At 36.5% G+C, this 13,354-nt stretch overlaps 1 protein-coding gene across 1 annotated transcript in view; it reads left to right on the forward strand.

Annotated features, from left to right (window-relative positions):
* CNTN3 (contactin 3) overlaps positions 1–13,354 on the forward strand; it is a gene marked incomplete at both ends in the record, with an annotated part of 249,580 nt that overhangs the window by 147,192 nt on the left and 89,034 nt on the right. Inside the window, 6 exons of the mRNA XM_080825412.1 lie at positions 1,557–1,760; positions 3,422–3,524; positions 3,991–4,175; positions 7,645–7,781; positions 8,720–8,849; positions 10,889–11,039. Of these exons, the coding sequence (XP_080681538.1) occupies positions 1,557–1,760; positions 3,422–3,524; positions 3,991–4,175; positions 7,645–7,781; positions 8,720–8,849; positions 10,889–11,039 (910 nt within the window). The remainder of the gene's footprint in view (positions 1–1,556; positions 1,761–3,421; positions 3,525–3,990; positions 4,176–7,644; positions 7,782–8,719; positions 8,850–10,888; positions 11,040–13,354) is intronic.

Consider the following 13,354-nt stretch of genomic DNA (forward strand, 5'->3'; position numbering starts at 1 on the left):
TTCACATTTGCATTAAAGGCAGAAGGGAGTCAATGCTGTCTCCTTGCCACTAGGTCCTTACCACGTTCTCTCCCCTGCTCGCTTTACACATGCTCCTCATTTCATCTGGAGTGCTTTTATCCGTGCTTCTCAGAATGTTCTTCTGTTCTTTAAGACCTATTCTTTGGCCATGAGAGACTGTCACCTCTCCTTCCTCTGAAATCCAGAGTAACTCTCCCCCAGCCTTTTTACATTGTCTCATTGTTCTTTGTATACTGACTTACTGTCCCACTTTACCAAATGCAAAGACCCTTCACCCCTGGAATTATGCCTTCAATGTATTTTGAATTCGTTACTCACTGAATTTATTTTCATTACATACATTTTCTGAAAATTCTATTGAAAAAGCATTACCGTGATGAACCAATAGAGTAAGGCTGATGAAGTTGTAAAAGACAATAGGGCCATGGAAAGAAGGACTCAAATGAGCCAACCATGGTAACTGTGCTTAAATAACAACTTGCCTCTGAAAAATGCAGGCATCTAGAACAATGCAGGATGGTATTGTTTACCCTCATTATCACAGAGCAGAAGAACATTATTCCTTTGGAGAAAGTTGGTTTACCTTGACCCTGAAAGTCAAGAAATCTCATATTGGACTTTCCATAGGAGATGGTAGCATAATTGTATCCCTAATTAACTCAATAAATGTTTATTGAGGACTATTAAGTGCCTTTGGATATTTCATTTTACTAATTGGGCAAAGGAGGGCAGTCAGGATAAAAGTTGACATCAATGTTTACCAAGTGATAGGAGGACAGATAACTAAAAAGACATACATACATACATACATACATACAAAGCAGTAAGTGCTTGAATGATGTGAGCTTAGAGTTGTTCTAGATAGGAGAATCTGCCCTGAGGACAAGGATGAAGGAAGACTTCTCCGAAGAGGTGGTTCCTTATAATTGGAATCATGCTTTGAAAACCATCTGAAAGTTACTGCGACAGAATGGAGTTTAGTGTTGAAAGGGGGTGAGGGAAGCAGGAGAGTGGACAGAGAAGAAGGACGCTGTAGGCTTCTAAGCAGCATGTGCAGAGACACCCTGGTGCTAAGGCTTTCAGCAGGGGCTTAACCCTGCATAGTCTCCTATTCAGGTTAAGAAATTTTGCATTATTCCTAAGAGTACCAAGGAACTGCAGAAAGCTGTTCTATCAGAAATTGACATGATAAGATTGGTAAATTTGAAAGATCACAGAATGTGTGGTGTAGAGATACAAATTAAAAGGGAGAAAGACTGAACCCAGAGAGACTTGTCAGGAGATGTCTGGAATAGTGATAATGATGATGGTAATAATATTGCTCCCACAAGAATGCTAATCAGCAGTGTCCTCCTTCATAATGCAGAATGACCGCAGAATCAGTTCACAGAACTCTTTCTCTCATGACCTGCAATAAAAGCTTTCAGCAGTACTTTGTGGTAAAGACAGTTTTGTGTATTTTTTAGTATAATATGGAAAGCTTTCTTTAATGGAATTTCTTTAATGGAATTTCTTTTCCCCCAAAATTTTACTAGAACTGTCATATGCTTGGATCTTCAATGAATATCCATCATTTGTTGAAGAAGATAGTCGGAGATTTGTCTCTCAAGAGACAGGCCATCTCTACATAGCCAAGGTCGAGCCATCCGATGTGGGTAATTACACATGTGTGGTGACCAGTACGGTGATGAATGCCAGAGTGCTGGGCTCCCCAACTCCTCTGGTGCTACGTTCTGATGGTAGGAGATTTTTCAAGGTGCAACTCTAAATGTAAATGTTGTAGATACTAGCAAAAACAAAGGAGGAAAGTGAAAAGTGTGTCACGAAGAATTATTTCATTTTGGGGGGAAACAAAAAATATTTATGAGTACAGTGATGAAGATTATTTCATTAACCACAGGTCCCTGTACCCAATCCTTACCCAGGACTAGCTTTATAGTTTTCAAGATGAGTGCAAAATAAAAATGATGGATCCATTGTTCAGAAATTATTAAGAATTTCAAGATGATGATAGGAGATTACTGAACCAAGGTTGAGGTTCTTCCGAGTCTGGGGCTCAAGTTACATTGTCATGAAGTCACCTGTCCTGATTTCAGCCACCTTGAGGTTCTTAAAGTTCTGGTTATCTTGTTATAGGATATAAAGCATCTCTTAAAATTTTTTTAAATGTACACTAGAAGGAGGGAGGTAGGGGATGGGAAAATTGGGTGATAGACATTAAGGAGGCCATGAGTTTAATGAGCTCTGGGTATTATGTAAGACTGATGATTCACTGACCTCTACCTTAGAAACAAGTAATACATTGTATGTTGATTAATTGAATTTGAATTTTAAAAATTTTTAAAAATATGTACACTAGATTCCCAAAACTTACTCATTTTATAACTTAAAGTTTGTACTCTTTGACCACCCCTCCCCATTTTCCCCACTCTCAGCAGCATCGTGATCATAGTTAATAATCCTGTATTATGTACTTGAAATTTGCTAAGAGAGTCAACCTGAAGTGTTCTTACCACAGAATATTTAGAAATTAAGATGGTATCTATGTGAGGTGCTAGATGTGTTAATTGGATTGACATAATCATTTAACAGCGTATACATATGTTAAATCATGTTGTACACAGTAAAAAAAAACAGGTTGTACAGTCTAAATATATGCAATCTTTATTTACATACAAATATATGTAATCTTTATTTACTTCAATAAAGCTAAAAAGAAAAAAGACTGTGTTTCCTCAACCCCTTCATGGCTATTTCAAGGAAGCACATGAACTTCAGAGGAAGCAGATTTGTAAGCCTGTATAACTGCCCTACTTACACAAAACCATATCTGATACAGCACAATGCCATGACCACATATTATCTAAGCATTTCTTTCCAGTCAGTTATAATTGAATTTGACCTTTCTCATTTATTAAGTTACTGTTTCTTGTCTCCGGGGTGCCATTTAATAAGTTTAAGATTGGTTTCTCTGCTACCAGGGCACCATTAAGTAAATTCCCTCCCATAATTTTTGTTCTTTAGGATATTTCAGGAAGTCATAATACATTGTATATTTCACTTTGACTAGAAATGTCCAGATTAAATGCAGAATGAAAAAGCCTCCCATTTTATACAATGTAAAGGGTATAATGGTTTTCTGGGAACTGCTCTACAGACGGTAATTTAGGAATCATGGAATTCAAGGTCCCTGATGTTTAGTAATGTTGCATGTTTGGCCCAGTCATCTCTGCTTTGAAAGGTGCCCAATGTATGGCTGGTGAGTAATTTAAATCATTAGAGCAACTAGTTCAAAATGGAGCAAAAGAAAGTTTTATTAATGTTAAAAAAAAAAAAAAGGCAGGGGGGACAATTCTAAAGGAAATGTTGAAACTATTAACCTTGAATTGTGGGTTTACAGGTGTGATGGGTGAATATGAACCAAAAATAGAAGTGCAGTTTCCAGAAACTCTTCCAGCAGCTAAAGGTGCAACTGTGAAATTGGAATGTTTTGCTCTTGGAAAGTAAGTTTTATAACATTTACTCCAATGTGCTGAAATAGTTTGCTGTAAAAGATCAAGATAGTTTTTGACTGACTCATCCTTATTTTCTAAAATCTTCTTTCATTTAGGAACCAAAGGAAAAGTAAAATATAAGACAGTTTGCAGAAAATGACTGTAACTGCCTAATGTCATGAGCTAGATTGGTGTTATTTTTCTTTTGCTTGTTTGTTTGTCATATTATAAAATACAGTGGTATGTGTTCAACTTTTTTCTCTAAATCATTAATTAACTCAGGAAAATGCACAACTTATTTTCTTAAAATATCAATTGAGGTAAATCCTTGTATCAACTTTATGCAAGTGACAACTGGAAATGTTCTGCATTTGAAACCTGGTGCCTTTTTGCTCCAAAAGGTTTAATTTGTCAAGCCTAAAATGCATCCAGGAATCTGTTTAAAATAGCAATAACCTGACAATTTTCTTCTTAGTCCTGTACCTCAGATTAATTGGAGGAGAAGTGATGGACTCCCCTTTCCCAGTAAGGTTAAACTGAGGAAGTTCAATGGTGTGCTTGAAATTCCAAACTTCCAACAGGAAGATACAGGTTCCTATGAATGCATTGCTGAGAATTCACGAGGAAGAAATGTCGCCAGGGGGCGTCTCACTTACTACGGTGAGCATCTATTTTGGGCAAATTGGATTTTTAGATTGTGCTCTCTCAATAAAATGTTGGGTGGTGGGAATTTATGGCAGAATGCCAATGTGCAACTTGTTCTGCTCACATTTTTAAAATGATGAATATTTAGGAGGAATTAAAAAGCAGTAACATTTTGCAATGAGGTCGGAGGCATGACATATTCTATTTGCATTTTAAAATGATTCATATGAAAATGAATATTTCACTTTTTTCCTACAAGTAATGTCTTATACACTTGATCATATCAGGGAGAGATCTCCTTTGCATCTGTCCTCTCCCCTGGAAAATGTGACTTTGTATCTTCCTTTATGATCTTACTAAACAGAAAGAGCCTGTTGACTGGAGAACTCGTTAATTACTGCATTAGACAAACCACATCAACTTAGGCTTTTGAGTTCTTCAGTGTTAATTCTCTCCCTTCCAATAATGTAACTCTGCTGTGTTTGCTTCCTTTAATTTATAATCACATTTATTTGATGTACTGTTCTGTTTGAATGAAGAAAGGATAATAATGCTACCTTTATTTATAGTCTATTGGTATAGGAAAATTAAATTACCTTTTTTTTTCAAAATTTTTTTTCAAGTCACCTTTTTTTTAATATAATATACATAAAGATATATGCTCAATGAATATATACTTTTAGTGTAATCGTTAGAAACATTGTAAAACTAGTGGGAATTGACCACTTTTGTGAAAGGCAAATTGCACTGCATTCCATTTATCTTAGAAAGTGGAGATAGAAACAGTTTGCATACATAAATATTTCAGAGAGGAAAACATTTGCAAAGACAAATATTAAAATTATAGGGCATTTTGCGACCTTCCTCAAAAAATTTACAATAGTTATGATGAGATTGACACCTGTTCAACTATTGTAAGATTTAAGGATCTGTCAGAGACAAAATGGAGGCCTGGTTTAGTATCATGAGTCATTCTGTGTTTTTTAACCCTCTTGTTACATTATTGCGTTAGAATACATAGCATCAAGGTGAGGTTACCTGGGGTCAAAGTCTACATGCTGATGGGATGATGAAGAGGTGGGTTGGTGAGCATGTAAGCCCTGTGAATGTTCAGCTCCAAAACCACCCAGAGCAAGTGTCTTTTTCTCATAGGAGAAAGTTCCAAAGGAGCCTTTCTGAGAAACCATTACTTGACGCAGGGTAAGAAGTGACCATTAGAAGGCAACAGAAGATATTCCAAGTGCCTGAATGTTTCAGCAGGAGTGTTTTAGCTCTGTGGAACAGCAAATAATAAACAATTACATGCCTCCTAGGACAAGAAATTCAAAGATAAGCTGGTGTTCAAGTACCTTATAATAAGGGCCCTGCTCAGTTTCTCTGTCATTTTGATTCTACCCTTCTCTCTCTTTTCCCTTCCTCTGCATGATAGTCTCTGGTAGAGTCACAAAATGGCTGCCAGGCACAGCCATTCTTCCTGTCTCCAAAACATCTTGAAATTCCTTTCTCAAATCTTATTGCCCACAGTTTAGTCCTAAAACAACCACTAGCAAGGAGAATTGTCTTAAACAACTTCAGAGCCTCTGTTTGGAACAGGGAATATCATCAGGTTCCCCTAAATTTTATGGACAGTGTGAGGTAATGGAAGAAAGGATAGTGCAAAGAGAAATGGGGATTATTTTACAAATAAAGGAAGGAGAAAATGGATACACAATGGATAACTAACATCATCTAGTATACTGACTAGATAAGATAGACTACTGCTTTATTCCATTACGTAGGTGATATGCTAGATACCCAAGAAATCAGAAATTAATGATATAGGGTGTTTCATGAAAGTTACTCTACATTTTCTGGCTTGCCTAGTATATTCTACCAGTGCATGGCATTTCTCTGGTTATCCATTCTAATATTTCATGTAAGAAATATTTGGATCTCATATGATAGAATAAGACAGGAAATCACAATTAACATGGCAGTCGTGATCTTAGGATTGGCTTCAGTCTGGCAAATTATCCTCCCATTTGGAGGAGGAAAACGGTAGTATTAAGAAGCCAGTGGAATTTTTTGCTAGAAACTTGAGTCTTACGTCAAGGACTCATGTGTGAGTCTCTTTGCAGTCTTATTCCATGAAGGCTGATATTTCCCAAAAGAAGAAAATGTACTTTAATGTAAGTAGAGTGAAGTGATTTTGGACTGAACTACACTTCAGACTGGGCACGTCATTTATATAAAAAATAATAAGGTAAAATTTAGACCAGTACATTTTCTCTAAAAGCTAAATAGCTATATTTTCATTTCAATTTCCTTTATAAAAAAAAAAAAAGAAGCAATTTTACGAGATAGGAATGGAAAGACAAATCTTCCCATGGTTGCAATTAAATAGAAATAGATAAACTGTTTCTCCATATGGAGGATGCAAATGTGAATCCCACAGTAGACATCACATGCATAATGCAATGTGAAACCAGTAAGACATCTCACCTCCCAGTTTTGGATTTAAAATGCAAGCTGAGACTTGGCTGAATATACTGTGTCTATTGAGTGGCTTTAGTTGTAAGCGGTATGTTGCTTTCATCTGTAAAAAGAATTTTCCAAATATCTTCTAAAATGTAAGAGAAAATGATAAATCCACTTGATGCTGCTGATTTGCATACATAATTTAAGGTTGCATGAGCAACTTCTTTTTCATAAAAAATCATATGATTCAAATTGAACCAATTTATCCATCTTTCTCTGCCTTCATTTTAATTCACACAGAGGTTCATAAGATGCTCATTGGCTTGTATTTAATTAAAAGTTATTTCTAACTTGAGGGAAATGTTTTTTTCCTCAGCTCTCAAAGTTTCCCTTCTACGGATGTTAATTTTTAGTGCATAATTAAGACTAGTATCTGCTGTCATTCATGTATTAAGTTGTCATCAATTGTGACCTTATGATTCACAAATGCACTTGGAAAGGAGTCTGTTTTGTGTACCTGCATTATCAGCTACTAATACACATCTGAATTATGTCATACAGTGCTGGGGCACCTGGGTGGCTCAGCCCATTAATCCTCTGACTCTTGATTTTGGCTCAGGTCATATCTCAAGGTCATGAGATCAAGCCCAACCTCAGGCTCCGTGCTGGGTATGGAGCCTGCTTAAGATTCTCAGATTCTCTCCCTCTGCTTCCTCTCACCCCACTCCCGGCCGCTCTCTCCCTCTTTAAAAAAAAGAAAAAAAAGAATGAAAAGAACATAACACAGTGCCCAGAATTTTGAAAACAGAGAAGGCATAATGAGTTTGGCTTAGGAAGTGACAGATTGCAACATTCATTCTCAAATCTAGAAATGTTTCCCGTATCCACTTAGTAAATAGGGTATTAAATGTAATTTTAGCCACTATGCTCATATTAATCCATTGTTCACAGTGTTTATATCCATTTGTAGAAAGTATTTACTTTTTATTTGCTGGGTAGTTGATTTTTTTTTTTTTTTTCCTTGCAGCAAAGCCTCATTGGGTTCAGCTCATAAAAGATGTAGAAATAGCAGTGGAAGACAATCTTTTTTGGGAATGCCGGGCAAGTGGTAAGCCCAAACCCTCCTACCGATGGTTGAAAAATGGAGAAGCCCTTGTGCTCGAGGTAAGGTAATGAGGCTGGTTAATCCTTCCTCCCTTCATTTTGTTTTGAATAAATGCCTTCCTCATACCTACTGCCAAAGTCAACTCTTGAGTTTGCACACATTCATTTGCACCTAAAAAGGAGTAAGGGGGGGAAATCTATAAAATCAAGTACCCAGTCTTTCAAGAAGGAAGTGTTTTCAACAAATGAATTTCATCGGGAAAAAGATGATTTTATGATTTTTGTCTAAAACTGATTACGTGTTTTTTTGTGTGTATGCTTTTGAAACTAGAGAAGATCTGACTTGAATCAAATGTGGAATATAATTTCTTTTTCCATTTATGACAATTTGGTATGGCCTCTGGAGACAAAATGTGTTGTTACGTGGTTACCTTCTTACATGAGTCCTTATTTTCTCAATCAATTTCTTTCTTAAGCCATGTAATTTCTGTTCTTTTAAAAAATTGTGTACTAAGTCAATTAGGTTCCTTCAAATTTCTATATATAACCTGTCATAGTACCTACACACCCTTAATAAATGTATTTTCTGGAACCTTTTCTAATGTACAGAATTTATAATGTCTTTAATTTGCATGATTACAAAAATGGTGAAAACCTTTCCAGTTGACAGGATAGAAGCATTGATACATTTTTTTAAAGTCTGCAACTTTAACCGTAGGGAAAACTAAATGCCCACAGTATTTTACCTCTCACTTTGTTATTTATTTTACTAATAGACATTTGGACTGAAGGGTGTTTATTAATATTTCTAATGTGTGGCTGTTATGTTTAATCAGTCTAAGATTTTCAAATAAGGAAATGTTACATTTCAGGTCAGATTGCCTAATACTCTGAAGGAAATGAGGGAGGTTTGTGTATGATTGAAAGAATAGTGGTTTTCATTTTTCCTTTAAAATTATATATACATTTATATGCAAGAGATTTTTGTTATCATCTAGGAGAGAATACAGATAGAAAATGGTGCCCTTACAATATCGAACCTAAATGTGACCGATTCTGGCATGTTCCAATGCATCGCAGAAAACAAACATGGTCTTGTCTATTCCAGTGCTGAACTTAAGGTTGTAGGTAAGACTAAGCTTCTGTTGTCATATTTTTTTTCTTAAATCTTCCATTTTCGCAAAACCAGAAATATTTACTTCTCCTATTATATTCTTACAGCATCTACAGTCTTGTAATAATATCATTCAAGATTTTTAATCAGGGAATTTTTTTTAGGATTTCTAAGGAAAAGCAGCAGTTGTGGCCTGAATAAGCCTCAAAGGTTGAAATAGTGCAATGGTAATGAAACAGTGTTGACCTCAAACATCCTTATCCAACTCTGATAGTACAAACTAACCAATGCCTTTTAAGAGAAAAAGTGAACTTGGTGTTTTCTGTTGCCAGACCAGAAAATAAACAGAATTCAAAACAATATTTTATTGATCCACAAGGAGTTGCTTTTGTTTTTAGAGACCCTGCTCAAAGCATCCAACATTGGGCATACTGAAGTTTTAATTAACAAGGCTCCGATATTTGAAGTTCTGAATTATTTTCTTCTTCTTGCACTTTAAGTATATGAAAGGGTAGAAAATATTTTATCATGTTTAGGGCGATTATCCAGAAAAACACTTTGTAAGTGGTAAATGCCCGAAATCAACCAGAATAATGAGAGCATAGCATAGCGTGAAACACATAAGAGAGAAAGAAGAAGTGAAATTTATTGCTCCATGTAATGAAAGTACAGATTTGGATCGGAGCAGAACATGATCCTGGGCTCAAGCATCATTACCATCATCAGGGTCTACATGGTGCTCCCCAACACAGTTTTCATGACTATAATCAGTCTAATGGAAGAAGCACGGCTTTGCTCTGAATTTCCCCCTGCTTGTTCTCTCTCTCTCAAGTAAATGCATAAAATCTTTTTTAAAAAGTTTAAAAAATGTATTACAATTCATTCAATGTAAAGGGCTTTTTTTAGTCGAAGATACTATTTTAAGATCTTAAGTTTTAAGGCCAACAACCTCTGGGTAACATATTTTCTTTATCCACAATCTAATATATAACTACATAATATAATTTGCTATATGGTCGCCACTTACAAAAAAAAAAAAAAAAAAAAAAACATTGTATTCACTGGAATTTTCCTTCAAACAGAGCATTAAACATTAGGAGAAATGCACTTTTTTCACATTTGCAATAAAAGGAAGGCTGATTTTCTGGGAAAAGTATTTCATTCAAATGATACATTATTATGTATCTTGAATGTTCAGGTGGTGTTTCAGGATCAGCACTGTGTGCATTATTAACACATATAAGGTTCTCTACATATTATTATGTTTAATGGGATACTGTAACATTAATGTAGTAATTCCTATTATATATTTCTCCAACAAAGAAGTTAAACCTAACCATGTAAAAATTTTATAATGGATCTTGGTAATTTTTATGCAAGAGAATAATAATTCAGTATTGAGCCTTCATTCTACAAACATTTACTGAGCACCTACTTAGTGCCAGACACTGTGCCACGTGCTGAGTCTCAGAAATCACAGGAGAGACTGACTCTATTGTTGTCTGATAGAACTAACTTTCAGGAACTTTCTGTGATAAATGTCTTTCATTCTAATAGCTCCTGATTGAGCTATTTTAAAACTTCACAGTAAACTGGGCGCTTGGGTGGCTCAGTCAGTTAAATGTCTGCCTTTAGCTCAGGTCATGATCCCAGGGTCCTGGGATCGAGTCCTATGTCGAGCTCCCTGCTCTATGGGAAGTCTGCTTCTCTCTCTGCCTCTCTTTCTCTCTCGCTCTGTCTCTCATCAATTAAAAAAAAAAAAAATCTTAAAAAAAAACTTCACAATAAACTTCAAAAATTCCTATGTAAGATAATCATCCCAAGATTTAGAACTTCCTAGAAAACACAGTAGTAGGAATTAGTTTTTAAACCCCAAAATCCTGTGAGTGGTGCCCAGTCAATTAAGTAAATCAAGTACTGACATCTGTGTGGTGGGAAACTTTCAAAGTGGTTATAAAGTCAACCTTGGAACTCCCAATAATTTTAAAATATTAAATTCTAATTTATTTAATAAATAATAAATTATCATTCTCTCATCTTTCTTGCCTTTCAGCTTCTGCTCCAGATTTTTCAAAGACTCCAATGAAAAAGCTGATTCAGGTACAAGTGGGCAGCGTGGTCAGCTTGGACTGTAAACCTAGAGCCTCCCCCAAACCACTCTGTTCATGGAAGAAAGGAGACGTGATTGTGCAGGAGAATGAAAGGTATTTTGTTGTCCAAAATAATGGTGATTTGCTTTCTTCTTACTTTCCCTAGTGTGTCAAACTAGGTTTTCAATATGAAACAAGTAGAATACAAGTTGTTGAAGAACAAAGATGGTAGTATTTTTGGTTCTGTAATACTCTCATGAAGATAGTAAGCAATTTTTGAAACCTATATTTTAAAAGATTTTATTTATTTATTTGAGAAAGACAGCGAGATAGAGAAAGAGCCTGAGTGAAGAGAGGGGCAGAAGGAGAGGGAGAAGCAGACTCCCCGCTGAGCAGAGAGCCCAACGTGGGGCTCCATCCCAGGACCCTGAGATCGTGACCCGAGCTGAAGTCAGGTGCTTAACTGACTGTGCCACCAGGGCACTCCAATTTTTGAAATCTAAAAAGAGATAGATATATCATCTGTCTTCTTCCCATTACAGAATACCTTAGTTTAGCAAGGATTTCCCTTCTCAGCCACCTGGTTAGACTCAAAATAGAATGATGAAATGTCAGTCCTGGACCCAGGTGAGCCCATATCCTAGGACAAATAAGAGAAGATATAATGAGAGCACATGCCAAATAAATACCAATGTTGCTGTAGCTTTATACTGAAATAATTTAGCATTCCTGGTATTAGTTTAAGCAAAGGCTTTCTTGGTTTCCTGATTGTTATAATAACATTTAAAATGAGGAGGAAGAATGAGGCTTACAGGTACCGCCTATGGACCCAGACTGCCTGGGTTCAATTCATTGTGCCTTTTACTTACACAATGAAAAGTTTTATTTCCTTGACTCCTTTTCTTATTTTTTTAAAATTAATTTATTTATTTGTTCTAGAGAGAAAGAGCATAAGTGGGGGGGGGCAGCAGGAGATGGGGAGAGAGAATCCTCAAATAGACTCCCCACTGACCATGGAGCCCGACTCAGGGCTCCATCCCAGGACCCTGAGATCACCACCTGAGCAGAAATCAAGAGCTGACCCCTTAACTGACCGTGCCACCCAGGTGCCCGTCGTTCTCTCATTTTTGATGTGTATGAAGATATTAGTGTGTTAAGGGGACCATTAGCCAGATGAACTATATAAATACCCCTACAGCCCTTAGGTCACTATCTGGTGATGAGTAAACATAAATACTAGCTATTATTATTTGTTGAGCACTTAACGACGTGCCAAGTATTATGCTCAGAGCTTGTGATAAATAGGGTCTTGGCCCCAAAGGCATCCATGTCCTTATCCTGTAAACCTATGATTATGTTACATACATGACAAAAGAAAACAATTCAAGTTGAAGATGAAATTAAAGTTACTAAGCAGATGACTTCAAGATAGGGAGATTATCCTGGATTATGTGGCTAGGTTCACAGTAACCATCTGAACACTTGTAAGGGAAAGAGGATGGCAGAAGCATTTGTCAGAGCTGTATGACAATTAAGGATGAGGCAGGAGACCTTTCAAACTTCAGAGGGACTTCATTTGCTATTTCTGGCTTTGAAGATGGTGGAAGGGAGTCATGAGCAAAGGATTTTGGATGACTTTCTAAGGTGGGAACAGCCCTCAGTTGACAGCCAGTAAGGAAAGCAGGATCTTAGCCCCATAGCCACAGTGAACTGAATTCTATCAACAACCTCAAGGTACATTTACTAGTTCTGAACCTTCCCAAGGAACATAGCCCAGGCGGTACCTTGATTTTGGTCCAGTGATACCTGTACTGGACTTCTAATTTCCAGAACTATATAATAATAAATTTGTGTTATTTTAGGCCAATTTACTAAACTTACAGTAATTTATTATAGAAGCAGGAGGAAACTGATGCAGAAGTCTACATTATCTACATTATCATTATCTCTTTTAAACATCCCTGGAACTCTGTGATGTCTATCATATTACCCTCTCCATTTTACTAATGAGAAAAACAAAAATTTGATTATATAATTTGCCTCAAGTCACATAGCCAGGCTTTTAATCCGAGTCTGACTCTAGACATAACCGCTAAGCATTTTCCCTGTCACATTTTATATAGGGAGTCCAGAATTTTTGAGGTGGTCTTAGCCTTTGCAGTCATGGAGCCCAAATTACTCTTTCTGGAGATGAGGGAACACAAACAATAAAACCCTAGGCCAAGAAACGTGGATTTCCTTTTTTAAAATTATAGCGTCTTATCGCAGACAACCAAGTTGAACTGCTTGTATATTACCAAGACACCAAGGTACTTTTTTTTTAAAGATTTTATTTATTTATTTGACAGAGATCACAAGTAGGCAGAGAGGCAGGCAGAGAGGGAGTGGGGGAAGCAGGCTCCCCGCCGAGCAGAGAGCCCAACATGGGG

This window comes from Martes martes, assembly GCF_963455335.1.
Source record: "Martes martes genome assembly, chromosome: 1".
NCBI classification, from domain to species: Eukaryota; Metazoa; Chordata; class Mammalia; order Carnivora; family Mustelidae; genus Martes; species Martes martes.